The sequence below is a fragment of the Zootoca vivipara genome, chromosome 15 (genome assembly GCF_965207765.1).
Source record: "Zootoca vivipara chromosome 15, rZooViv2.hap1.1, whole genome shotgun sequence".
Classification (NCBI taxonomy): Eukaryota; Metazoa; Chordata; class Lepidosauria; order Squamata; family Lacertidae; genus Zootoca; species Zootoca vivipara.
Genome location: NC_142598.1, coordinates 9057283 through 9084055, shown reverse-complemented (window position 1 = coordinate 9084055; position 26773 = coordinate 9057283). Strand labels below are relative to the sequence as shown.

Genomic DNA, 26773 nt, shown 5'->3' with positions numbered 1-26773 from the left:
GGGGTGGCTTTTGCTTAAGTGCTCTGTAGTGTAATAATTTTAGTTTAGTAATCCTATTAGCCAAGGCAAGGGAGAGGTGTGGCCCCTTTTCTTAAGGTGCAAGGCTCTATTTTGGTGCTGTCTGCACATGGATTATGATAGTAAAAATACACCAGCTGGCAAATCTCATATGTGCTGTCACCCAAATCCAGGACAACTCACAAATCCTCACTGATTGTGGAATCTCAGTCTAGATTTGTTAACTTTTAAAAGACAAAAGTATTCTTTCCATCCTCTGGATTTTCAGAGCTCTCAGCTTTCTTATCTTGTTCTTACTCTACAAATCGGTCTTTGCAGAATAACAAATTAATGAAATAACTGTCAGATTGTATGTATGTATGTATATATGTATAAAATGTATATGTATATATTGCCCTGGCTGGCAATTAATGTTTAACTAATTTTATTTTGAACTGAGCAAGACGTGGACATTGTCAGGAGAAACTGCAATATCCACAAACCAGTGGGAGAACATTTCAGCCTTCCAGGACACTCTTTAATAAACTTATCTTAAGGTGTCCATTCTGGACACAAGGAAGAATACAACATGAAATAGCTGAATTACAATACTGTACATGAAAAAGTTCAATGCCACCACTTTTGGGTTAAATAGAAACAACCATTGTTTATAATACTGTATGTGTTAATTAGCTGACCAATGCCAACTTATCTATGCTATGCATTATTATTGCAAATGTAGTGGTTCCTGGCCCCACTGTAGGTGTCTTTAAATCATCTCAGTTGTTCTCAATTATCACTAATCTGCTTCTATAAAAGATTAGAAGTGTGCCTATTTAATATACATTTAGGTTCTAATTTTCACTGTAACTTTTGCTGCTCAGCGCCATTCAAGTCCCACATTATGCTTTTATTCTTTAAAGGTCTGTCAACTTGGCTGGATACACAGCATACTGGACATTTAAAGCTCTTCGTCCAAAAAAACATATTGGGAACCGTAGTTTACCCCTACAGACCTACAATTCCCACTAGCACCCTTCACAAACTTCAGTTATCAGGACTTGGGGAGTGTGCTTTAAATCTACTAAAACTTAACTTCATGTACCTGACAGAAGTAGGATTGACTCTATGAAAGTTTAAGCCATAATACTTTTGTTAATTGCAGCCAGTGATTTTTAAGGTAATAAATAAATAAATAAATAAATAAATAAATGAGGTGCCAGTATTCCTATCTTGTTCATGATATTGGGTGCTGCTGATGCAAAATGGCTGTCATGGGTAGCAGAAAATAAGAAGAAAGTGACAGTATACCATACCAGAAAGTACTGTAACTAAAAAAGCACTGATTGCAGCTTGAAGTCTTGAGAATTTCTCAGGTAAGATGCGGTTTATATTTGTAATCACAAAGTATGTTGGGGTGGGTGGGGGCTACTTGGAATTTATTTATATGGGCAGATGAGGTGGGCCTGACTCAAAGATATGCAGCTTCCCTGAATATCAAGTTTTAATTAAAAAAATAAAAGAACAGAAGAGAGTAGTCACCTCTCCTCTTTACCTAAAGAGAAATAAAGAAATATACACCAGCAATATCCTACCTAATTGATCAGTCAGTAGAAAACCAATTTCCATCCTCCAGTATTATGGCCAATGAGAGCAAAGTGATTGACAAGCACTTTACATTTATTTCCCCTTTTTTTCTCTTTTAGGACTAAAGTCGCCATAGGACTAAAGCTTTCCCCAGAGACAGTTCCACCATTATATCGAGTGAGGTTGTCTCCTTGTGTAGCTGATTTTGAGTGTCATGGGGAAAAAAAGCAGTGAGCTGTTAGTTGGTTATTATAAGTTAATTTTTGTATGTTTTTACTGCCTGGGAAGGTGTTTGTGTGATTTCTTGCCTCACATGTCAAAAGAAACCTGTCCTGCTTGAGTGCTATGCACTTTGAGTTGGGTTGTGTGCATGCACGAACACCATTTTTTGCTTTCATCCCAAGCAACAAAATGGCTTGGACCTGCCTTGGTTTCCACAACTGCTTCACCTGCACATTTATTTGAACAGGGCATTCCTTGAGGTCCATAGACTGATGTTCTCTCCCAGCTATTATGTTATGGTAGCACAAAAATGGGGCCTTTTCCGCAGCAGCTACCCGTTTGTGGAAGGCCCTCCTGCATTGCATATCTTTCGGCGCTGGGCAGAAATGTTCCTCTTCAACCAGGCCTTTGGCTAATTGAACCATCTGTGGCTGTTTAAATATCTCTCTGTGTGTGGTGTTACTGTTTTGCTTTGCTATTATGTTACGTGTTTTTATACTGCAAACCGCCCTGTGATCTTTGGGTGAAGGTGGACGGGGTATATAAATTTAATGAATAAATAATAAAATTCTGACATTATAGCATGTAGATTGTTACAAGAATTATAAGGTCACAAATATAGAATAAATGTTCATAAATGCACAAGGCAAACACACATACATGAGTATATAAACCATATTTCTTGAAATACCGGTAGTAATGGAGAGCAATCCTGAAGCCATTTTGACTCTCCCAAATTGACCTCAAATATTTCTCTGCAAGGAGGAAGGAAATGGGAAAAGCTTTCCAGTTGTCTTCCGACTGTAGGGGCTTACATCTCCCTTTTCAATAGTCTGGCAACTTATCTGTTAAGCTGAGCAAACTATCAATATGTGTAAGAGATTCAGGAACTACAGTATTTACTATCTCAAAGGAATGGCCGGGCTACCCAGAAAATGCAACCAAGTAAGGCATGGGTCAGCAAACCTTTTCAGCAGGGGGCCGGTCCACTGTCCCTCAGACCTTGTGGGGGGCCGGACTATATTTTGAAAAAAAAAAATATGAGCGAATTCCTATGCCCCACAAATAACCCAGAGATGCATTTTAAATAAAAGGACACATTCTACTCATGTAAAAAGACCAGGCAGGCCCCACAAATAACCCAGAGATGCATTTTAAATAAAAGGACAAATTCTACTCATGTAAAAACACGCTGATTCCCGGACTGTCCGCGGGCCGGATTTAGACGGTGATTGGGCCGCATCTGGCCCCCGGGCCTTAGTTTGGGGACCCCTGAAGTAAGGCATTATTGGGTAGCTTGGGAGACAGGAGAGAAGCAACACTCTCAAATTTCTGTGATGTATGCATGATGTGTTTTTTTGAGGGGGTGGTCTTGGGCTACAGAGTGGGCAATTTAAAAAGTCTTTATAGGGGGCTTGTGCACCATTGTTCTGTCTCTCTCTTGCCTCCTTGTAAGGAGTGGAGGGAGCTCTGTTGCAACAGAAAAATAAAGACCTCCTTGCTTTCACTGCGTCCTGCCTCCATCCATTCATCTCTAACCGATTATAGACTTAGAGAACTCAGTCCCTTGGGGAGTTGGGCAGCAAAAGCCAACCACCCTTATTTTTCGGTATCCAATTAAACAATGATTCAATAAATAAATGCACCAATGCACATATAGATAATTCCCTGTCAGGAAAAGGGGGGTATAAATAAATATGTAGTAGCATAAATAAATAGAAAAATAGATAGTCTTTCATTAGAACATAATATGTTCTGATGGCTGATTTGGAAATGCAGATATTTGTTCCCAGGCAAATGTTAAATGCTAGGAAAAGGCTGGCTGCTGCCCTGAGAGGATTTTGGGCGGGAAGCAGCTTTGCCTCAGGGCAGAGTTTGGTCCACTTGTCTTAGAACAAAAGCAGTGAAGGAAAAAGGTAAACTGGCACCTCTTTCTCACAAAATCACAGTTTCAAACCCCACCCCCACCCCCAATCTTCTTTTGGGCTCTTCTTCCATGCACAATCCTTCTTGAGAGTAAGGTGTGTGTGATCTTTTTTCATTTCTGTGAGGAGATTATTTATATAGCAATGTCACTTAAACATGTTCTTAGTGTCCCATGGATGTTTGGTTATAATATCAGGTTGAGAGAAATGTACCCCATCAACTCCCCTCCCTACTACACAGATTACACCATTTTGTAATCCCCCCCACCCCGTGCTTTCTTTTCTGTGGTAAAAGAAACCCTGAGGTGCCAGTACACAAACACTGTTAAAAGTGTTGTGGGTGCCAGCACAAAATGGCTGCTGCTGGGCAGCAAGAAAGTGCCAGGGTACTGTACAAAAACTTGTTACTTTTGTGACTTTTTCAGTCATGAAAAAGCCCTGCCCCTCCTTATCTCTAATTGTAACATTGGCAAAGCTTTAAAAAGTGGGGAGGTGTTTAAGAAAGACAACCCCCCCACCGCTATTGAATGGAGAACTGAATGATATCATAAAAGCCTAATTTTCTTATAACTTCAATTTTTCATACAACATGACAAAAGCGAAGGTCTTTTGCCAACGTCACACAACTTCATGACTGAAGAGGTATCTGAGCTGAGATTTTTCTTTGCTCCCAAGTCTCATCAGCCTATCAGCTAAAAACCACAGTTTTCCATCTTGCATGCAGATATATTTTCGCTTCCATCTTTTCTCGGGTTCTGGAGGAGAAAAACTGCTTCTTTTAAAATTTGTTTAACATTAATATTACTCACTTGAAAAGAAGCAAACCATCATACATAGTGATTCAGACTCATTCTCAGATATACATATGGAGCACTGGCATTAGATTGCACATAATTCCTTTCCTACTGGGCTTTGCTGAACACAATGACTATAAAGGAAGCAGGATAAATCAATTTGTGGATAGAATCCTCTCCAGCCAACTCCAAACTGAACAGATTAGAAATTGTTCAAGAAGTCATCATTTCTTTGGTTCTCAGCAAACTAGGGGTGGAGGGTGAGGAAAATCAGTTCAGAATAATTTTTTTCTATTGCAGGTTTATTATTTAACCTTCTGAAGTTGCTGTCATTACGTAGGTGGGCATGTGAGAGAGATGGGCACCTCTGTCCTCACCTTATTAACTGTTCTTCCATATTAGCTACAATCCAGAGTAGGGAGTATATTTTATTTTACTGCTCAGTTCAGTCGATGCCTCTGCTGCATCAAAACCTGCTTTGGAGTTTCATAAGTGGCTTGCAGTCTAATGTCCTGTCCTGTGATGGAAAAATACAGGCCCAAGCCAAGGATGGAATCCAAGTAAACGTAGTTATTGAATGCTAGGCTTGGATTTTGTCTGGGACCAGGATTTTATCTCTTTCATTACCCAGGCAAGATCAGTAAGAGCCATCTGAGATTTTAGCATTTTCCATCACCCACAACAGATTTGATTAGTGGATTCTGAATGAATACTTACATGTACTGTGTTGACTACAGACAAATTACGCCTAAATCTGCTCAGCATGCTTGTCCTGAATTTCTGAGAGTATTCACAGTTAGTTATCATTTTCCTTATAGAGGAATGGTACATATGTTTTGTAATACAAGTATTTTGTAATTGTCCTTTGGTGGGTTTTTTTTAAAAAAAATCTCTGTTATGGATAAACTTGTTCTCCTCCTCATTACAGGCTGCTATGTCTAATAAGAAATTTCAGCTCCAAGAGTCAGAGCAGGCGCAAGATAAACTTGATAGTCCATTTGACATCTTCACTAATCTAGAAAGAAATGACTTAAGTGGTAATCCATCCAGGTAAGAATCACATTAGAAAAACACACCAAATAAACCAATATACCAAAATACTGTTAAATCTTAAAATAACTGTGCATATTGACAAAAGCATGTCCCAATCTAATGATTTAACAAATGTGAAGGAGTTGATATGGGTAACAAAGGTGGAGTCATTCATAAAGCAAACTTTTTAGGGAGATTGGCTTTCAGTGTAAATTCTTACTGAAAGTGGTTCACTCCTAGTATGGGAACACTTAGCAGTATCAGCTACGGCTGCACCTGGTCCAGAGTACCACATAACCAAAATGTGGATGTTTGACTAAGGTTGTACACAAATATTATGCACATTACGGCCACAACCATTGGAACATAGGAATATTCCTTATAGTATTGGTTCATCTACCTCAGTATTTTCTACAGTGACAGCAGTTTCTCAGGGCTTCAGACAGGCATGTTTCACAGCCCTGCCTATAAATGCCAGGGACTGAATCTCTGACCTGTTGCATGCAATGCAAGACCAGGGCCTATTCCTGAGAATATTCCAGTGACCCCCACTGAATTATGGGATCAGAGAGAAGGGAAGAGTCCACATTTCTTCAATCAAGGGAATACTAGATGAAATGTAGGACTTTGGATGGGGTTCTTTGGCACAATCATTAAATTCACTGGTGGGCTTTCAGCCACCAGGGTTGTTGTGAGGATAAAATGGGATAACCTTCTCAATGCTCCCCCTGGGCTTTTTGGAAGAAGGGTCAGTGGCAGAGACTTGGATATGAAGAAAACCTGGAATCTTTTGGTGCGAGTGGAGGTAATTCTCAAAAAGTGTTTCATTGGCACTATATGCCAGTGCAACTCTTCCATGCGTCTAAAACAACCTCTCCTGCTTGCGATGTTGGTACAGTGAAGAGACTTACTTGGTTGGAGTGTCACAAAGCAGCATTCTTTGGGGATATAATTTTCATCAATATCAACTGTATTATGGGCCAGGATCTTCTGCCTATTCCATTACTGTGAAAACCAAAATGAAGGCTGAAAGCTCAAGGAACTTGTAGGCTTCCTATTAATGGCAGCCAGTTTGGTTATCATTAGACATTGGGAATACCTTGACCTTTTGCTGGGTACCTGGTACAACAAAGCCTGATTCCTGGCAGTCTCAGAAGAATTACGCAAGATACGCTTCTTTAGGGGACAAATTAAGAAAGAGACATTTTATAACATCTGGCAAATTTTTATTGAATTTACAGTGAAGATGTTTGCCCCCAATGAGGACCCCCCCATAATGGACCTTGGTTTGGAATCAGAAATGAGTTTGGTGATATTTCCCCTTGTGCCTGGACTGAGTGGTCTTGACTTTTTCTTCCTATTACTTTTTTGAGCAAACTTTCTTGATAATCCTGTGAAGTAGGAGAATATTTTGTAAGATATGACTAAATTATGACTCATTTCTTTTGGCTTATTTTGCGTGTATGCATAACCAATTTCTTTATCATTTGAACTTTTTTAAAAAAATGAAATAAATTGAGTAGCCCCCCCCCCCTTGAGTAAAAGATTGGTGCCTTTGCTGTTTTGAATTCAAAGGCAAAAATGAAGATAATTCAAACAACATTTGACATTTTTTTCATGATATATAGGAAAGAAACTTCCAACACACCTCTTCCTAATTCAAATACAACTGGAGGAGAGTCAGACAGCAAATCCTCAAGTTATTTTATAGCCCTTGATTCATCTATTGAAAATCTGCAAGAAAGAGCCCAGCAAATAATTGATAAGATGAATGAGAAGCGTAAGGAAGACCAAGTGCTCATGAACAATTTCCGAGAAAGTCTTTTGATGAAGGTAAACATATGTGGAGGTAATGGAGTACAGGGAATCTGAGTATGAGGAAATAATTATTGAGCTCCATCTTGCCAGTTAGCAAATGTTTTGTACTATTCCCCCCCCCCCCCCAACATTACAAATCTGCCTGGTGCATTTAACTAAGATTTACAAATTATTAACACCAGTGTCCTGGAAAAATGTTAAGTACCAGCCTTGAGTTTATTCCCTCATACCACATCCCCTCAGAATGGACAAGCTCCCTCAGTTCTTTCCTCTTCCCACTTCTTACGGTATATTGAAACATGCTTTCTCCACATCCATATTGCCTAATCTGCTCATCTTCATCCATGAACTCTGCACTGTTCTCTGCTTGGCTGAAGGGGCTCCCTGGGTGGGGTGGAGCTGCTACACTAGTTTTCCAGTAGGTGGGTCGCTGTTGCTTAGTGGGCAAGGCAGTGGGGAGACCAACATGGTGTAATCAGTGTTTAGCATGCCACCCTCTGCTTGCCAGGCTCTCCTTCCTATATTTTTACTGACATGTCCATGTTGCATCAGTAACACCTGAAAAAGCCCCACAGTGACCACACCCAAAATAGCATTTTGTGACCACTTCAAAGGGACTCTTAAAATTACACTGCATGGTTGCCTATTTGATTGTGTTCTAACTTGTCACAGCCCGATCCTGCCATTTCATTTTGCTATACTTCCTAGCATCTACATGTAAATGTGACTGCCATACAACTGATGTGTGAACACAGCCACTTTTAAGGAATTATCAGTTAATCCTTAGCTACTCATAGGTGGACACATTTGTGTTAGAAATGAAAAGCAGGTAGTCTTTTGATTCAGGGGGACCCTATTACTAAGGAGTCATTAGAAATCTAAAGTCTACTTTAACTCTTGCTTCTTCTTTCTCTTTCTACCAAAAAGGTTTCAAGCTTGGCAGAGAAGTTGGAGGAAAGCATGTTCCCTGTCTATGATCATCATAACAAGCTCATTCAAGATCAAATCCAAGAGTTTTACCAGATCATGGAGAGGATCAAACAGATTGAAACAGAGCTCAGGAAGGTCTGTCACACTGTGGAGATGTTATATAAAGACCTGTGTGAGCAGTCTGAATTGTGATTGCAAGTTGGGGAGAGAACATGTTGGGGAATATTGTTATATGTCCTTCTGCATCATTGGTGAATGTAATGAATATATACTTATTTGGTACCCCAAGCCCCTGTAACATGAGTTCTGACAGTTTTTCTTGTTCTGAATTTGTTACTTGTTTTAAAAATACTAAAAATATATATATTAATGAAGGTGGGGAAAGGAAGAATGTATTTAAACAGAAAGGAAAAATTGAATCCCAGTTATCAGGACCAAACTAGACATGTTTGTATTATGTAGCAGATTCTTGTTAAATAGCTAAAGTGGAAGGGTGGGGTAGCAGGATTGGGACCACTGAATGGCAGGAGGGTGCCTTTACTCCTTTGCCCCTGCCACAGTCCTGACTGCAATGGGTCTATCTCACACACCTGTTACATCACAATTGGTATCATGGGAGGTGGGATTCCTTTCACAACACAGTAGGAACAAAGAGTTAGTGTCTCCTCCCCTCCGTTTAATAAAAAATCAACTACAAAACCAAACTATGTAACAGGTATCACATTTGGCCCTCAGTAAGCAAATTTCAGGCACTTTGTTCATCATTTTTTGCTTGTGTGTATGAGTTGAATTATTCCAGGGTGAAAACTCAATAAAATTGGAAATATATTAGCATGAAAACTGTACTTCATTTTGGTTTTACAGAAGAGTTTGAACTACTGCCATTATGTCTTAAGGAATTATAAATATAACAAAATGACTTGGGGATACTGACTAAAGTGGAATATGAAGGGAAACACGGTCCCCGGTTCTGTCTCCTGCTTCCATTTTGTCATCATTGAGCTATTCCAACAGGGCAATTTTTTAAGGGTGCTGAACTATTCGGTTGTCTGGCTATGATGGCTTATTAATTATGCTACTACTGCTAGTCATTTCTGCAGGTTTTGCACCAGAGCATGCATTGCAATTAAGCCAGGGATTTTTGTTACCACCAAGATAATAATATACTCCTTGCAAAGACAATTTAGGGTACTGAATATATCCAACACACTCACATTTGATATGCAGGGCTGACCCAAAACATTGTGCTAAAAACAGGATGACTAGAATGGAAGTTGGTATTAAATTCAACACTGATGATGGGACAGTATCATCCACTACATGCAAAGATAGCAAGCTTACTTAAGGAGTGAAAGACAGGCTGCATGGCATGTACACCTCTGTCCCATGATCTTGCCACTGCTCCCTGCATGTTCCTGAATTCAAGTTACACTAGAGGCTCAGGTGGCCTCGGTAGTTAGAAGTTCCTTTTTTTCAACTCCAGCTGCCGCAACAGCTCCAACCCCTTTTAGACAGAAATGACTTGGCTACTGTACTTTTTTTTTTTTTGAACATACTTTTTATTAATTTTACAAAATACAAAAAAAACAAAAAAACGGTACATACTTAAACCCCTTTTCCACCTCCTTCCTACCCACCCACATGGGTCCTCCCCTGCCACAGAAGTATCCCATGTATGTGAACAGTCAGAGATGGTCCATTTTATGCTTGGATTTCTGTCCTCCCCCCCCTCCCCTGACCCCAAAGCCCCCCCCTGCCACCAGGGAGCTCCAGCAAACCAGGGCAGTACGCAGGAGGACATCCATCCAACCATCTATTATCATACCAAAAAAAGAGAAAAATAGATATAGGAAAAAAGAGAAAAAAGAAAGAGCGAAAAAAGAAAGAAAAAAACAATACAAAACAGAAAATTTTTTCTTGCATTCATAGTTGTAAAACCATATTTTGTGGGCTTCCCCTCCCCCCCCTTCCCCGGTTTTCATCCCTTTTTTATCATCTGCAACAGTTTCTTACTTTATAAAAATTCACCTTTGTATCTTATACAACTTATAAATCAATTGTTAGCATTTTCATCTAATATTCAAATCACTGAAAAATCAAACTCCCATTTTCTCTTCCCGTGCCTAATTTTTTTTTCCTCCCTCTATAAGCCTCCATATTTTCACATTTTCCAAAATCCATTCACTTTTAAAACTATAACTATTCTCAATTTAACCTTACATCCCCGATTACCGGCTCCACCCCCCCCAATCCAGCAAATTCCAAAGTCAGCAGACCAGTTATAAACCTGTTAATCCATCCTTATAATCACAACATCACTTTCCCTTCACCCCACCCCCTGTTTACAGTCTTTTGCCATCCAGGCCACCATACAGGACCCCTGGATTTCTTCTCTTCTCTGCATATTTTTTCCTTCTTCCCTGTAGGTGTTCTGGAATTCCAATAATACCAATCGTGCCCCCCTCAAAAGCAGGGCACTCCATCCAACTTTTTGTAGAGTAGAGTCATCATTTTTTCCGTGGTGTGCTTCATTTTGTGTTGAATCATCACAGTCCTCATCCTCATCTTTTCCTTCCCCATCATTGTCATTCTCACATTCATCTTTTTCAGTGTCAAAAGCTTCATCTCCTAAAAAATCATATTCCGCCATCACCTCCTGGAATTTTTGCTGTAACACTTGCCGTCGTGTCTCCTCTTGACATAGCTCTATTCTTGTTTCCCACATTAAGGTCAAAACAGACCGCTGGAACTCAGGGGAACACTTTTTTGTTGACATATTTCAGTCCTGCCAAGGTCAAAACTTATCACGTGGGGTGGAATATGATCACAGTTTATTTTCTCGACTCCATTTTAACAAGCTGGCTGCATTCTTCAAGTCTTATTAACAATAAAGTTCGAACTCACATTTCACAAGCACTTAAGTCAAAAAAGAAATTCCACAAAGTCCAGAAATACAAAGTGAAGTAAAAATTGACTTATAAATCCTGATCAACTCACTGGGTTGTCTGGGCTGCCGGCTCCCAAGGGAAAGAAAGGTTTTTCTTAGGCTTACCTCTTGCTGCAGGGCAGTCATAAACCACAGTCTCTCTCCCCTTTTCACCCTGCATCAAAGGGGAGATTCTCTTTGATGCCTTTGAGGGATCCTTTTGAATTACAAATCTTCTGTTTATGGCTTCGGGTTTCTATTTACTGTCTCTTTGTTACCGTGGGGGGGGGGGTGGCTTCCTCTTTTCTCCCCTCTCTCCCAGATCCAAATTGTTTTATAATCCAAATCGTGAGGTTACTTACAGTCTTTTCCAATCGTTTTATTTTCGGAAGAATCCAGCGCTCTCCGCCTTCGGCTTGAAGCTTCTCCCTGCTAGAATAACGTTGCCGCTCAAAATGGCCCCCGCGACTTCTACCCTCCTCACTCCGGAGCTCTTATTAGAGCTAGCCGAAGAGTTGGGGAGTCCGGATTGGGTCTGTGCTGAGCAAATTGCCCTCGGGACGCCCTTCCCGAGGTTCTAAGGGGCGCAGCGTCGCTCTCGCTGCCCTCCCCACTCCTAGCAGAGACGGGCCGTCTCGGAGACGAGACGAAACCCCGCCGATCGACGCTGGCGCTGAACCCGGAAGCCATGACTTGGCTACTGTACTGCATGCTCTGTTAACTTCCAGATCGGATTACTACAATGTGTTTTTCATGGGGCTGCCCTTAAAGATGACTCAGAAACTTCATTTGCTTCAAAGTGCATTGGCCAGATTACTGGCTGGGATTCTATTTAGATTTCATGTAACCCATTTTAAAACAGGTGCACTAGTTTCTGCCATATACTATACTATACTATACTATACTATACTATACTATACTATACTATATATATAATTGAATATAAATTAGCCAATGCCTGGCAAATATTCAGAAATGATCTGTAAGATATTTGACATCATAATTAACCAAGGAGAGCTTTGTTTCAGCTCTAGAATGCCTGGGATAGAATTGGTATTAAGAATCATTATTGAAATTGAACTTGCTAATTTAAATATGCATGCTAATTGGTTTATCATGGACCTATCCAAAAAGTTATTGCTTCAATGAGTGTGGCAGTGACAGCTTAAAATCTTATGTTCATGTTTTAAATTGGCCTAGAAGCATGAGATGAGAGTAAATAGTGCTCAATTCACTCTGAAGTTAACCAGTTGGTATACACATGATTTTTAGACAACTTCGAGTGAATGAAGTTCCATTCAGCAGTTGTTCCTAAGGTAAACTCAGCCAACTTCCATTCAGCAACCCTTTCACAAATCAGCTGCTGCCACTGCTTGCAACCCAGTTTTAAAATTATTTATTATATTCATAATATGCTGTTTTTCTATTAAAACTATCCAAAGCAAACTGGAATAAAAAGAATTAACTGAAGGCAATAAAAGCATACTAAGAAGTTTAAAAAGGAGCAGCAGCATTCAGTTTACTTTTACCTGGAATTGCTATGCTTGTGTTCACGCTCTTCAGAGAATCCAGAAGACATCAATGCCAGCCTGTTGCATCGTTTTGTGTTACTCCTGTTGTCATCTTATTTTAGGTACAAAACAATTGCCAGCCTGTTCACAGGATTGACAATACATTATTGAGGCTTTCCAGGCCTCTCTGCCTTTAATTAGAAGCTTCCTACTTGTTCGTTTTGCTTCTTTTTAGGTGCTGCAGCAGCAATACTAATAAATCAGCCCCATAACTGCTCCCTAGTCTGTCAGTTCTTCTTTCCTTCAAGGGGGCCATTAAATATCCTACCCCATAGGAAACTAATGAGCAATTCTGGGGTCAGTTCATCAGTATGCTATTGTGTAAAGGAGGAAACAATCAGAAAAAAATCCCACAATGAGAAGGATCTAAAGTTAACTTTATAAAAGGATCTTAGCCCCAGAGACGTGCCAAGATTATATATTGTGTTGTCATCAAGTGTTGTGAGGAATCATAATTTTATTTCTAGAGTTTCTGAAAACATGGTGTAGTATGGAAGAACCTGAGGTTAGCCTCTAAGCCCCACCCATTGTAATGCGGCTATAGACCACAGGTGCTAAAAACAGCTTAAAACTTCCAGCACATCCCCACTTAAAATTCCTAAATTCCACCCCACAACAACAGGGAGTATGTAACACATAAAGAATGCCAAGTGGCAGATGGGCAGGGGCCTCTCGGAAGCCTCCACCCCACTTTGGAGTGATGTTGTGGCTGGGATCACAAACATGACCCAAGTTGAGTCACTTAAATGTTTCATCCAACCCTCCTCTTATAGGGGTATCCCCTTAAAGGGATCCGGCGGTCGTGGATCCCGTCCTACGCCCTGCTGGTGGCTAGGGCCATGGCACGACCCCGGTGGCACCAGGGTGAGCTTTCAGTTGTATTTGCATCAGCAGGCTCCTCCCTTGGGGTGTTAACCTGATATGACCCCCCCGCCGAGCGGGGTGGAGTCACGCTTGCTAGCGAGTCCAATGCCTAAGCCAATACCTCTCACTTGCTTTAACCAATAAAGTTGTGGCCTTATTCTACCCATTAACCCTAATACCATGTGTCACTGTGTCTTTATTTATCGCGGGGGGCGGGTCCTCGAACCGCAAATGTTTCCCGTACTGTGCAGGAGCTACTCGCAGAAAGACATCCCCACACAGCTGATGGAACATTTAAGGGACACCTTCAGGGGAGGAGACGGGAGTGGTGACAAGGGAAAGATGCATGAGGTCAGCGCAGTGGAAACATGCCAGGAGCACCAATTGGCTCTGCCAGTGCGATTCCACCACGCCAACCTCACTGCCACCTCAACCCTTCCCCTCTCCATCCATCCTAAGTAGCCACCTAGCTGGAGGGAGGCCAGGTGATTGAGGCAGCCCCACCACTGTTTGCTACTGTCCAAACCGGTTTGAAATTAGCTTTAGAATGCTAATGGTCACCTGCCTGATAAAAAGTGTGCATCAGGTCTTCAACTTCACATACATATATCTCCTGAGGGAAATCCACCAAATTCAATTTATTCTTTAAGAAAAAGCTCACATGAGAATCGCAAGTTCAAAAAAGCCCTAGCTGAGCTCAACATAAAAAAAATAATTTGCTCAAAATGTCAGTCCTTATTTAACAAACTGGTACTGAGGCACTGAAAGGCTGCAGCTTGTTCAAGGTTGCATGACAGGACGACTGCAAAGTGGACAATAAGTTGCAATTCCCACTCTTAGTGCTTAGTAACCTCAAGGGCTGCATTAAAAAGAACAGTAAATCATTAAAACGGCAGATAATCTGCAGTTACGGTCACCTAAAAAGCAGCCAAAGCTATTGTTCTGGTTGGGTCCTGTGGCAGGAGAGAAGCTTTTCATATCATGACTGTTAAGGGTGAAATGCCACCAGTTACATGACAAAACAGCTTGCCACCTAAACAATTTGGCAATGTTTGTACTGTGCTATTCCTCTATATTGCAACTTTCTCTGCTTGCCATCACCCTCCCTACTACCCACTGAAAGGATAATCAAGCCTTGATAATGTGCTCCTTTGCCATCTTAATGCTCTTTATCTCTGTGCCTCCTGGTGGAGAAGTAAGTATTCTTAAGTGTCTGGATTTGGTACGGCTTCAAATTCATGACAAATAATTGAGCCGAGCTGAAGAAACATATTTGTTGAGAGTCCCGTCAGCAGCAATAGCTTTTAAAACCGTTGTGGCATCACCAAACCCCACTGCATTGGAGCCATGAGCAGCAAAGATGAACCCTGCAGAAATGCATTCAGTTGCTGACGGTAAAGGCCTGAAGTCCAGTGATAGCTCTCCCAAGGATGAGTGCATGGATGTCATGGGTCCCTGGGGGAAAAACAAAAGTAAGCAGTCTGAAAAGATGGGCTTCCAAGTTTGATCCCTGGCATCCCCAGGTAGGGCAGAAAAGACCTGTTTCAAATCGCAGTGTAGGCCCGTAGTTCCCACGGGGGGGGGGGGATTTGATTTTTAAATTCCAGAGAGACACCATTAGTCAGTGTGTGCCGTTAGACCATGTTAATGGCCTTTTAGGCTTCCTCTAAGTGAATAGGAGTTCACTTTTTGAATAATAAGAATTATATGTCATGGGGGGGGGGTGTGAGAAGAGATGCACCAGGATTTTAGAGATGCTTAGGTAGGGCATGGCCAAAAAAAGGTTGGGAACAACTGGTGTAGACAATACAGATCTAAACAGACCAATGGACTCTTGCAGAATGCATGCCAAATTTAAGGCCCATTCTGATAGGTGGATGCCGTTACAATGTGGGTTTTTCGGTATGGTGTTAGGGTAACGTCAGACTGTGAGCAAAGTGTCCACAATGTGGCTCCTTCCCATGCTGGCAATGTCTCTCTCCACAATGAGGTAACATTAGCATAGGAAAGATCTCCATCACAGACTCTTTGCATGTGGTCTGGGCCCCTGTTGTTTCTCTAGTGGCTTGGACAGGGGGCTCTCTGCAGTGGCTCTCATGCTGCTTGAGTAATGTTAGAATAGTTCCAACACTGCATAGATTTCCTTGATCTACTTTGTAGGGGGAAGGATTTGCATTATGGCTTGGCAAGCTTCATATGTACTGAACAAATGGGGCATTATAGTGCCTTAAGGGATACATCCAATAAAGAAAAAGGAAAGGAAGAGAAGGCGGCTGTCTTTATGCTACAACCTTGCTAACAGTTCTTTTCCAATCCTCCATATTTATTTTCTGATCCCAACAGAAGCTCCTAAAAACTGTGGTCTTGCAGGAAGAAAGCCAGGAAACCAATTTACCTTCGTACGTGTTGACAGCCTCCAGGTTCATGACGTGCCTGATAACATGGTACTCATCAGCAATTCCATTGCCCCCCAGCATGTCACGGGCTTGCCGGGCAATCTCCAGAGCTTTCCCACAGGAATTCCGCTTCAGCATGGAGATCATCTCGGGGGTTGCTCTGCAAACACAGAGGAGATAACAGAATAGAGCAGGGAATTGGAAGACGGTTGGGAGCTTCTGTTTTAAAACATAGGCAGAGTACCCAAGCAAGGACAATGCTTAACATGTTGTTAGGGACAATATTTGTAATTTTATTTAAAAAGGAGAAACAGGAGATATGGGAGGGGTGCAGGGCAGCAATTAATTCTAACACCTCAGGACTTCACCACTTAATCCCTAACTTGTTCACCCTGGAAATATATGCATGTATTTTGAAATGCAATGAGTGCTCCTTATCCACAAACCAATCCCGTACTTCTTCCAGTCAGTAAAACCCCTTAGGAGGAGAAAGGTCAACCAAGTTCCCCACCCACTGCTCTCCCGCCCCCCCCCCCCGGAACTCTCACTGCAGCAGGAACCAATTTTCTGCTCATGCACACACTTACTTGTTTTCGTCTTTCAGGCGTCCCAGTTGTAGGCAAGCTTGTAAGCCAATAGTGATCTCTGTGAGCATGTCGGCCAGCTTCTTCTGGATAAGCTGGTTTCTTGCAAGGGGGACTTTAAACTGGGACCTACAAGACACAATTGGTTGGTGAGGTGAAGTTGCTTTCCGCTATTATACAGCTAGAGTTGTTACAGAGTTGTAAAGATGGCTTTGAGAATGCATGCCAAACACGAGGAACTAAAAAAACAAGTGATATGGAAGTATTATACACCGATATGCTATCTTCAGAAATCTGCCACCCTCTCCCCACCTCTTGAAACAGTACCTGTCCAAGGTATACTGCCTGGCAGTTTGCATGCAGAACTCAGCAGCTCCCAGCGCTCCCCAAGCGATGCCATAGCGAGCATTGTTCAAGCAGCCAAAGGGACCCTGTGGGAAGAGATTCAGGTAAGATATTGACCAAGATTCCCTCAGTTCTCCTGCTCAAGACTCCCTACGGATTAGCTCTGGAACGCTAAATCTGAATGGAGCAACACTGAGGGCAGGATTTTTCATTTCCCCGGCTTTAGTCCAGTAAAATTAGTGTTAGTTTGTTGGGTGGGGGTGGGGGAAGGGGGCTGAAATGTGAAGGATATTCTCCACTGATAGCCATGGAAATGTATGCAAGAGATCCCCCAAATCAGTCGTATTCCTATATTGAACTTCGCTCTTCTGAGCTGATTTTTGGGGGGATGCTTCCCCATATTTATTGCAAACATTAGATCAACATGTCTGTTAATTTACAGTTTTTCATTTGAAATGCCTTGATTGAGCCTAACATTTTGCTAAATTTGGAATGGGTTTTAATGAATAATAATTTTAAAAATGCACTGGACTACCACCCCCCATCTCTAATAAATAAAAGTATGTTGTGCCCACTACGACACCCCATAACATTTTAGAACATATTTAAACACCAGGAATATGTCACTCTATTTATTACTATAAACTCAGTCCTCATGGATCAGACCAAACGCTAACCAAATGCCTATGGAGACCCTCAAAGTAGGAAATAACTGCAACAGCTCACTCCCACTATTGTTCTCCAGTAACTTGTGTCTTTGAAGCAGCTTACAGTCATCATGACAAGAAGCCATTGAAAGAGCAACCACCCATGAATTTGTCTAATTACAGTCATCTAAGTTAGAGGCCATCACCACATCTTACGATAACAAATCCCACAGATAACACTGTGTGAAGATGGGGCGGCCCTTTTGCAGTGCGTTCAGAAGTGCAGTGGGTGGTACTGATCCTGGTTTGCCACTGGGGTGGGGTTTGTGAAGGCAGATTCAATGCTAGGGCCCTGCCCAGTATATCTTCCGGAAGGCAGGATCAAAGTAACTGTGAACGGGAAGGGGTCTTACAGCAAGTCCAGACACATGGGGCAGCAGGTTTTCTTCGGGCACCTCCACATCCTCCATAACAATCATCCCCGTGATAGAGGCTCGCAGCGAAAACTTGCCCTCGATCTTTGGAGTGGAGAGACCCTTCATTCCACGTTCCAAGAGGAAACCCCGCACTTTGCTGTCCTCACACACAGCCCACACCACACAAAGATCGGCCATTGGAGAATTGGTGATCCTGAGAGGACGGCAAGCAGGTGTCAGATGTTTGGGTACACCACCCAGAGCAGGTCTTACAGAATGCCAAAGATTCTGGTCAACTAAGTCTCAACCCAGGAAGCCAAAGAGGCCACTCAACAGGGAAAGCTAAGGCATGGAGACTATTCCCCAGGATGGGTACTGGAGCTGAGTTGGGTATCCAGCCTTCCCCAGAAAGCAATGTCTGTCCGAAGCCAGCTGTATAAGGCAATATTTCCTCATACTGGTCTTTAAATCTTCTGATAAATCTAGACGGTTGCTGTTGCCTGCAGTCTGCTCTGGGTAACTTCCCTGCCCGCTTGAGCACCATGACAGTTGCAGAGCTCACCAGGTCTTGGTGCCGTTGAGTGTGTAGGTCTTTCTGGAAGGGTTGTATTTGGCCCGGGTCTCCATGCCACCAGGATCACTCCCATGGTTGGGCTCCGTAAGCCCAAAACAGCCCAGCAACTCTCCCTTGGCTGTGGGGAGAAAGACATGATGAGCTACAGCTGCTCCCCAGAGCACCCCTTTCTTTCCCTCTCTGCTATCAAGTCTCATGCTTCCCCTCACATCACTTTTCTGAAGACTGTGAGTGGACTGAAAGAATGAATACAATAGTAGGGGAATCTGTCAGCTCCTGGATCTCAGCATTTACAGCACATACCATACAATTTCTAATCAGAAGGAAGGCCTATTGAACTGAATGGGGCTTACATCCAGGTAAGTGGGGTTAGGACTGAAGCCTAAGTTATCAGTTCCATAAAGGACAATGAAGGCAAAAGACAAACAGGCCACAGTCTAGGAATGCAACTAAATTCTGATCTCTCACATCCAGCATCTGAACCCTACTGACTCACCCAGCCGTGGCAAGTATTTTTGCCTCTGATCTTCTGTCCCATATGCATATATAGGGTGCATCACCAAAGATGATTGTACACTCATGACCGAACGGTAGCTGCTGTCCACTCTCTCAATCTCCCTTGCCAGGAGTCCATATGCCACATAGGTGGTTCCTGCACAGCCATAGCCTAAGATATGCAGATGCAGAGATTTAGCAAGTGAGCCATGAGTTCAAATCGCATCTTGCGCCACCATCCCGACAAAACTCCTGACAAGGATTGTGGGGGAAGTGGTAGGGGGAGACAAAAGGAGAACAATGTTATTGCAGTTTAGGGACTGCAATGCCTCAGGGTTGCTTGTTTTTGCCCTTTAAAATATTCCAATATTAGCCGTGCAGCCATATATTTATAAAGCAGCATGCAAACAACATAAAGCAAATACATTTTCAAGCAGCCTTAGAACAGCAAAAATGTTTCACCAGCTCACTAAAAACAATGAGCCCCAACACTTCAAAAGTAATTAATGATCAGCAGCTCCAGTGCTCCATAAACCCCAATTTGTGGTTTGGTTTTGTTTTTAGAAAGGAGGAGAACATCATCATCACATCAACAGGAGCACAACCAGATCACACCAGCCATTTCTTCAGACACTCTATAAAAGAGCCACATGGCATTACCTCTGATAGTAGGGCCCAGGACACCCAGTTCCCCCATTTCTGACACAATTTCCCGGTGAAAGACTGCAAATAGAGAAGGAAAGGCATTAAGAGAGAATGGAAATATTGATAGCAAAACTGTAGGCAGAGCCTGCTATGAGTACTACATCTTCATGCCTCTTTTCTGGCCCACAGAACCCTGGCGAGGTGCTCTACAAAAAAAAAAATCAACAAAATGATTAGAAACTAAAACAAAAAAACAACCTAAGAAACATTTTACTCCTGGGGCCTTTAAGGGTGATAAACCAGTCTCATTTTTGGTGTTGATACAAAACACACAGCAAGGATCATGGATCCTTTCAGGGCCCTATCAAATCAGCCCATTAAATTCGTAACTCTGTGGTTAGCTATTAAATGCACTGGCACATTCATGTGGAAGATGAAAAAAGCCATTCCCCACCTTTAGGGAAGGGGCAGTACCCTGCACCAACTCACGTAGCACAAAGTAGCAGGCTACAAGTGCTCTATAAATACTTTTTTTAAAAAAAACAAAAAAACAAAAAAACATACCTTCGTTTCGGTTGGCCATGAGGATCCTGGGCATCAACTTTTCCTGGCAATAGGTACGAAATGAGTCCCGAATCATTATTTCTTCCGGAGACAGGAGCCTCTCCAACTGCAAGGCATCTCGCCAGTCAAACTGGGCTCTTGGGCCTGGAGAAGAAAGACAGGAAGCTCAGCCTAAAGAAGTTATCTCTCCGCTGGGGGGGGGGGGACACACCAGTAGGAAAAGTCATTCGCCTAACACTGTTAACCGCTGAGCTCACAGCTGCCTATTCAGGCAGAGATCACAACAAATAAGCACTTTATTGCAGCACAGCCTACATCTGGAACGGACAATGTGGAGCCACCCCAGATGTTGGACAACATCTCCCACCTCCCTTGAACATTGGCTATGCTGGCTGGGGGATGGTGGAGTTGGAGTCAAGGACAGGATATCTGGGCTCTATCACTGACCAAAATACAGTGACAAAGCAGGCTTTAAACAGCTGCTTACCTCCTATGAGAACTACGAGTTCATCTTTCTAAAGAGACCCAACCAGTCCAACATGGGATGATACACAATTGTGCAAAGGGGAGAGCGGGGTAATCAAAACTCAGGGAGTTCAGTTAGCGAGATGCTGTTATTTTATACAGTAGCACTGGAAGACGGGTGCACACAGCGTCCTAAACATTAATTCTTAAGTGGAGTAGGACAGAGCGAAGGGAGGAACATTGCAGGAGATGAGGCGGTGCCTGGAAGTCCAAATATGGAGCTTTAGGACATCCCATTTCACAAGCCAACTGAAACAGGCATACCTTTCTCTTCTCTCCCAGAGGGCTTTGCTTCTTTTTCTGCAATATAAGCAACAATATAATGCAATTTCCCAGCACGGCGAACCCCTCCATCCCCAGCCCCTAGATGCAATAATGTAGGTTTGTAAGATAACTTGTCACTCTCAGCCCTGAAAGCAGCTAAGAGAGGCCACCATCTTCAGGGCTCAGCCCTCTCCCAACACCTCCTCCTTGCACAACCTGCCCTGTATACCTCCGGGCCAAAATTAAGATATAAAAAGGGGTCTGGGGGGTGGCAGCTGCATTTTTTTTTTCTGTGGGAGGGAGAATGGGACAAGGTGGAAGATCCCAAAGAAATGAGTGGACATTATTATCTCTCCCACCTTCCCCTCAATATTGCACCCGTTCAGGTATCCCTTTTAGCACAAGTTGCCCACTTACCCTTCTGCACAGCTGAGCTGGTGCCCTGTGCACGCACATCGCACGGGCCTGTCACACAACGGCTGCATTGCAAAAGCCTCCTGGCAGGTAACCTCAGCGCCATCAGGACGAGTGCCTGAAGGAGGTCGGTGAAACAAGATTGTAAGGCCCCAAGTTCTGGAGGGCTCCCTGCCAAACTGCAGCATTAACTCTCGCCATGCTGAAAGATTAAAAGCAGGCAATGGTGCTAAGCTGGCCCTTCCATCCCCAAACAGACATCTTTGGGCAGGCTTATCCCAAACGCCAATAACATGCCCAAAAGTTTCAGCCGCTGAAACGCCTGATGCAACGAGCAAACGCCGGAGGTCTCCTGTTCTCAGTTTGGGGGGGGGGGGTGGGGGGTCTCTCTTGCGCAACCAACGCAAATAAACGCACGGAGCTCAGCAAAGAAAGGCCCAGCCAGGCCACAGTTAGCATGGAGGCCCCCAGAAGAAGAATCCCGCCCTCCCGCTCTGTCATTGCAAATACAGAGTCAACAAGGTTGCCGCTTTTCACCTCGGCTTAGCGCTGCGCTCTTGTTCTGCGAGCTCGCAAAGCGGCGGCGGCTGCAAGCAAGCTAAGCAGCAAGGTCGACACGCGTCCCCTCCAGGTTCACGGCAAACACCTTCTTAGGCCAAAATGCTGCTGCTGCTGCTGCCTTGTCTTCCGGGCGGCGGGAGAGGGAGGGCTTCTCCGCCATTGGCCCGGCAGAGGAGGCGTTTGCTGGCGCCGCCGCCTTGCTTTGCCGTCTGGGAAGGAGGAGGAGGAGGAGGCGCGCGCGCTGCCAGGAGACTCCGTCCACCTGATGAAGTAGACTCTCAGTAACAAATTTGCTCGTCTTTAAGGTGGCTCCCCATTTGTGGAATGCTCTCCCCAGGGAGACTCTCCTGGAGCGGTCATGCCATAGGGCCCCACTCTTGGGCGCCCCCAAAAAAATTAAAAGGAAAAAACCCCTGGATGTACATTTCCAAAAATATAAGATAAACCTATTTCAGTTCAACAATTACTTTGATAAAATGCATATTTTGTTATGTGCAAATGGCTTTAGATACCTATTAGGTCCATAAATTGCCATGTAGCATATATTCAACACAAAAAAACAGGAACAACTTTTTGTTGACAAAGGACAGCTGGACATATTATCTACAGTAGCTTAGGGCCTCATCCAACCTAAATCTGGCCCTGATCTTTAGGCACCAGGGAAAAACACTTCAACCAGGCAAACTTTGGCTGATTAACAACAACAACAACAATTTATTATTTATTCCCCAGCCACTCTGAGTGGCTTCCAACAAAATACAATTCTAAGATTCTTAGCATTCTAAGGCAGAGGTTTTCAACCTTTTTGAGTCCACAGCTCTCTTCAGGGCAGTCTCAAGCAGGTTGGCCGCCCTGGCGCTGAGGGGCGGAGATCACTCGCCCACGCCCTCGCAGGGCGCAGTATGGTTTCCGCGCGGCTTTGCCGCGCAGCGCCCTACCTACTGGCCCGCCGCCTTGGCACACCATGCCACCAGGGGGCTACCTAGAGCCAGCCCTGGCTCTCTTGACCAACTCCATTCTTTCTGCGGCTCCCTGTGGGGCTCAGGAGCCCAGTTATGTCACCCCTTGCCTGCAGAGCTGGCAGCCTCTCACCCTTTTTTGAACACCTTTCCTTATGGAGGGTTCTCTCAGCCTCCTTTCATTTCCCTTATGCTTGGGCAGCCACAGCTGCCACCCCTGATATCTGAGCTGCCCCGCTACCCACCCCCAAGAGAGGTGCCTCCTCACACTGCCTGGGAAAGCACCCCCTGGCCAGCCCCAGGGGCACCATTCGCCTGGGGAGCTTGTAGCCAAGGCTGCTGCAACAAACACCTGTGCAAGCCTTTGGGAGGCTGAGAAGCAAGAGGGCATCGGAGAAGGGAAGGAAAGAGGGACATAGGCCAGTGTTGCCTGCCACACGAGCACCTTTCAAAGCACCCCAGAGTGCCACAGCACGCTGATTGAAAACCCCTGTTCTAGGCCCTTTCAAATGGATTTGTAGGGGGTTATTGGTTTGTTTTTGTTTTACATTGGCACCTCTGGTTGCAAATGGGATTCGTTCCGGAGCCCCGTTCGCAACCTGAGTAGTACGCAACCCGCAGCGGCGCCTCTGTGCACGCATGGGTCACAATTCGGCGCTTCTGTGCATGCACGTGACGTCATTCGCCGCATCTGTGCATGTGCGAAGCGCCGAACCCAGAAGTAACCCGTTCCAGTACTTCCGGGTTCGGCGGGTTCGTAACCTGTGTCGTACACAACGCGCAGCATACATATCTAGAGGTATTATGTATTTTGTGCTTTTATTTTGTATTCTTATGCTGTGAGCTGCCCTGAGATCTTCAATTTAAAATAAATAAATAAATACCCATAAATAAATGATCATAGAATCCATGATAGGATTGGTCTGAATTTTTTTCCATTCACCTTTCTTTCGTTTGAAGTTCCGATATTGCTTTTCTAGAACAGTCAGTGTTCAGGAGGAGCGGTATTGCTATACAGTATTATTTCATTCGGTTTCACATCCTCACTGAAGGCAACAATTGCCACATTTTGCACTGTGGATAACTTTTTTTAAAGCAGGGGCCGGGGAATGCATGTGCACTGGGCACGCCCTTTGTGATGGAAAACGTCATCCCAGCAGAAGCTGACAGTGTGAACCGTGGTCCTATTCTGTAGTGTTTGCCCGTGTGGCTAATGGTGTCCCCTGATTTCACAATCGCCAGCAATGGGAAGGACCTAGCGATGACCTCTTCTGTGGTTAGGGCAGGAAGGGATGGGGACAGGGAGGAGGAGGAGGAGGAGGAGGAGATGGTACTATTCAGCCACCAAGTTACCGTGTTTCCCCCTTTTTAAGACACCGTCTTATAACTTTTCCCCCCTCAAAAAACACAGGGTGGCTTACTTTCGGTGGGATGTCTTATTTTTTTATTACCGGTACGGTTTTTACGGTTCAGGGCGCTGGCTCAGGGCACTGCTGGGCTGTCTTGAGTGCTCGGCGCTGCAGCAGCCCCCAGTTCCGGGTGGCGGGGTGGCAGGCGTCTTTGGCCGGGCCAGGCAGAGGCCGCTGGCTCATGCGCTCCGCCCGCCGCTGCAGGGCGCTCCAAGCTCCTTGGCCGGGCCAGGCAAGGAAGAAGCAGTGAGCCCAGCAGTGGCGGCAAGCACGGAAGTGGCAGGGATGGCGGTGGACGAGAAGGCAGAGCGCGGGGATGCAGCCAGCAAGGCGGGAGCGCGATCAGCTGTTAAGCGGAGCTCTTGGAGCGCCTCATCATAGCTGATCGCGCTCCTGCAGTGCTGGCTGCATGGAGTGACTCTGTGAGTGGAGGTGCCTGTGGAGGTTGGTTTCCGCGGCGCGGAAGTATGGCTTATTTTCGGGGTATGTCTTATATTTCTCAAATACTTAAAAACCCTGCCATGGCTTACTTTATGACTACGTATTAAAAAAGGGGAAACAGGGTATATACTGAAGGTCAGGGGTGGCCCATGCAGAAGTTGAGGTAAAGCCATTTGCTTCAGGTGGCAGGCAGACCTGGCTCTAGCCCTCACCGCTGCATGGCTGCCAGCCCTGCCGCGGCTTCTCCCATGCCACCTATTGCCTTCCCCGCTGCCACTGCCTACAGTGGCAAAATGCTTCATGCTGAAGGATGGGCATTTATACCTGGGTCTCTGTGGTCCAAGTCCATGGGTAGGCAAACTAAGGCCCGGGGGGGGGGCGGATCCAGCCCAATTGCCTTCTAAATCTGGCCCACGGACAGTCCAGGAATCATGTTTTTACATGTGCCCTTTTATTTAAAATGCATCTCTGGGTTATTTGTGGGGCATAGGAATTCATTCATTCCCCCCCCCAAAAAATATAGTCCGCCCCCCCCCACAAGGTCTGAGGGACAGTGGACCGGCACCCTGCTGAAAAAGTGCACCACACTGGCTCTCAAAAGCTGGCCTATTGTTCTCTTGCCCTTAGGGTGAAGTTGCATATAGCTGGGCGAGGCTTTGGCCCATTGACTCCTTTAAAGAGCTTAACTAACTGGTTGTTTCTAAGGCAGCACAGAAGGTGTGGGAGATAACAAACAATTTGTTTGTTTGTTTGTTTTAAAGCACCAGTTATTGCATGAAACAGACATGCCAATAACAAAAATGCAGACATGCTCTTTCTCACAAAGTCTATTTCCAAGCATTTACAGTATTAGAAGTTCTTTACTGCATCCATCTAACTGTGCCATTTGTAAGTTCTTTGTAAACATTTATTTCATTTCAATCATACTTGCAAAGCAGCCCCCTCAGACCCACCTGAGATATGTATTTCTAGGCCCTGTCCTATTCTGCTCACTGTAATTTGTTTTAAACTGGTTTTAATTAAGTTGTTGTAACCCACCCTGGGACCTCATGGTGAAGGACAGGTAAGAAATAATGAATAGTAATAATAGTACCTAATGTGCAGGTAGAGAATGGACAAACAGTGTCCATGACTAAACTTACATTATGAGAGAGCCCCAGAATAATATCTGCTGAGCACAGTGACTCTCGAAAGCAAATTGGGTCCAGAAGATGCAATGAAATGACCTGGGCTCTGAGACTCCTGGATAATATATTGCAGCAGGCTAGCATTCTCCTGGAAAGACTTTTGCAGGTTGCTTTAAGAGAAAACCAAGATCTTGGATTAGCAGCTTGCTCTAGGCTTATATCTGGATGCCTCAGAAGGGCCTGGTAGCAAGCTGTGATGATATTAAAACTAGCGTGGAGAGTGAGGGGGGATAAATTGCTCCTGTGTGGAGATAAGCCTTGCAGGCAGAGTTATGTTGCCCAACTTCAACATGGTGAGCTCTGAAGATTAAAAAAGATCTGAAGCCTGGCTGGACAGGCTTGGAAGCAAAATGGGGTTGCTCTGCTCCTATTTCTGCTGAATAGGGATCTGAGATATTCCACAAAGGCGCTGATGGTCAAATCTGGACATGTTGATTTTCTGCCTATCAACATATAAAAGGACACACCAGTCTTCCCCAAGGAGAAAAAGGAGGAGACATTCCTTCATAGCACTGACATTCTCCATTATGCCTCAGGCTAGCCCTTATCACTCCTCAGTTGCCAGGCTCAGTAGAAAATGGTACCATTTATCTACATATGTACAGAGTTGCTGATGAACATCTCTACCCAGCAAGCACATCTCTTTTGGCCGGGCTTTTGCTCAAGTTTAGAGGACACCAC

The 26773-nt window shown here is 44.1% G+C and overlaps 2 protein-coding genes and 2 long non-coding RNA genes across 4 annotated transcripts; 1 reads left to right on the top strand and 3 right to left on the bottom strand.

The window, feature by feature from the left end:
- Nucleotides 1-4292: 4292 nt before the first annotated feature.
- LOC148683365 (uncharacterized) lies at nucleotides 4293-6606 on the bottom strand. The gene is made up of 2 exons (XR_015947237.1): nucleotides 6469-6606; nucleotides 4293-4486 (listed from the first exon to the last, which is right to left on the bottom strand). It is a non-coding gene; the product is annotated as an uncharacterized LOC148683365 (long non-coding RNA).
- Nucleotides 5454-9135, top strand: SYCE2 (synaptonemal complex central element protein 2). The gene is made up of 3 exons (XM_035097244.2): nucleotides 5454-5575; nucleotides 7186-7390; nucleotides 8303-9135. Exons 1-3 carry the CDS (start codon nucleotides 5460-5462, stop codon nucleotides 8495-8497), a joined length of 516 nt encoding a protein of 171 aa, XP_034953135.2. The 5' UTR covers nucleotides 5454-5459; the 3' UTR covers nucleotides 8498-9135.
- On the bottom strand, nucleotides 6812-12893 carry LOC148683364 (uncharacterized). The gene is made up of 3 exons (XR_015947236.1): nucleotides 12761-12893; nucleotides 7206-7291; nucleotides 6812-6948 (listed from the first exon to the last, which is right to left on the bottom strand). It is a non-coding gene; the product is annotated as an uncharacterized LOC148683364 (long non-coding RNA).
- A 1396-nt stretch (nucleotides 12894-14289) lies between these two features.
- On the bottom strand, nucleotides 14290-22359 carry GCDH (glutaryl-CoA dehydrogenase). Its single transcript, XM_035141175.3, has 12 exons — nucleotides 22073-22359; nucleotides 21539-21653; nucleotides 21122-21157; nucleotides 20333-20476; nucleotides 19784-19846; nucleotides 19125-19295; nucleotides 18617-18746; nucleotides 18052-18268; nucleotides 16974-17077; nucleotides 16650-16775; nucleotides 16062-16222; nucleotides 14290-15121 (listed from the first exon to the last, which is right to left on the bottom strand). Exons 2-12 carry the CDS (start codon nucleotides 21639-21641, stop codon nucleotides 15048-15050), a joined length of 1329 nt encoding a protein of 442 aa, XP_034997066.1. The 5' UTR covers nucleotides 21642-21653; nucleotides 22073-22359; the 3' UTR covers nucleotides 14290-15047.
- Between the last annotated feature and the right edge of the window lie 4414 nt (nucleotides 22360-26773).

Excerpts from the sequence above, each read along its gene's own strand:
- SYCE2 (XM_035097244.2), top strand. The coding sequence starts at position 5,460 with ATGTCTAATAAGAAATTTCAGCTCCAAGAGTCAGAGCAGGCGCAAGAT. Across the intron at positions 5,576-7,185 it reads TTAAGTGGTAATCCATCCAG|GAAAGAAACTTCCAACACAC; the intron begins GTAAGAATCACA and ends CATGATATATAG. Across the intron at positions 7,391-8,302 it reads GAGAAAGTCTTTTGATGAAG|GTTTCAAGCTTGGCAGAGAA; the intron begins GTAAACATATGT and ends TCTACCAAAAAG.
- GCDH (XM_035141175.3), bottom strand. The coding sequence starts at position 21,641 with ATGGCGCTGAGGTTACCTGCCAGGAGGCTTTTGCAATGCAGCCGTTGT. Across the intron at positions 20,477-21,121 it reads CTCTGGGAGAGAAGAGAAAG|GCCCAAGAGCCCAGTTTGAC; the intron begins GTATGCCTGTTT and ends TTTCTTCTCCAG. Across the intron at positions 16,223-16,649 it reads CGCCTGAAAGACGAAAACAA|AGCAACCCCCGAGATGATCT; the intron begins GTAAGTGTGTGC and ends CTGTGTTTGCAG.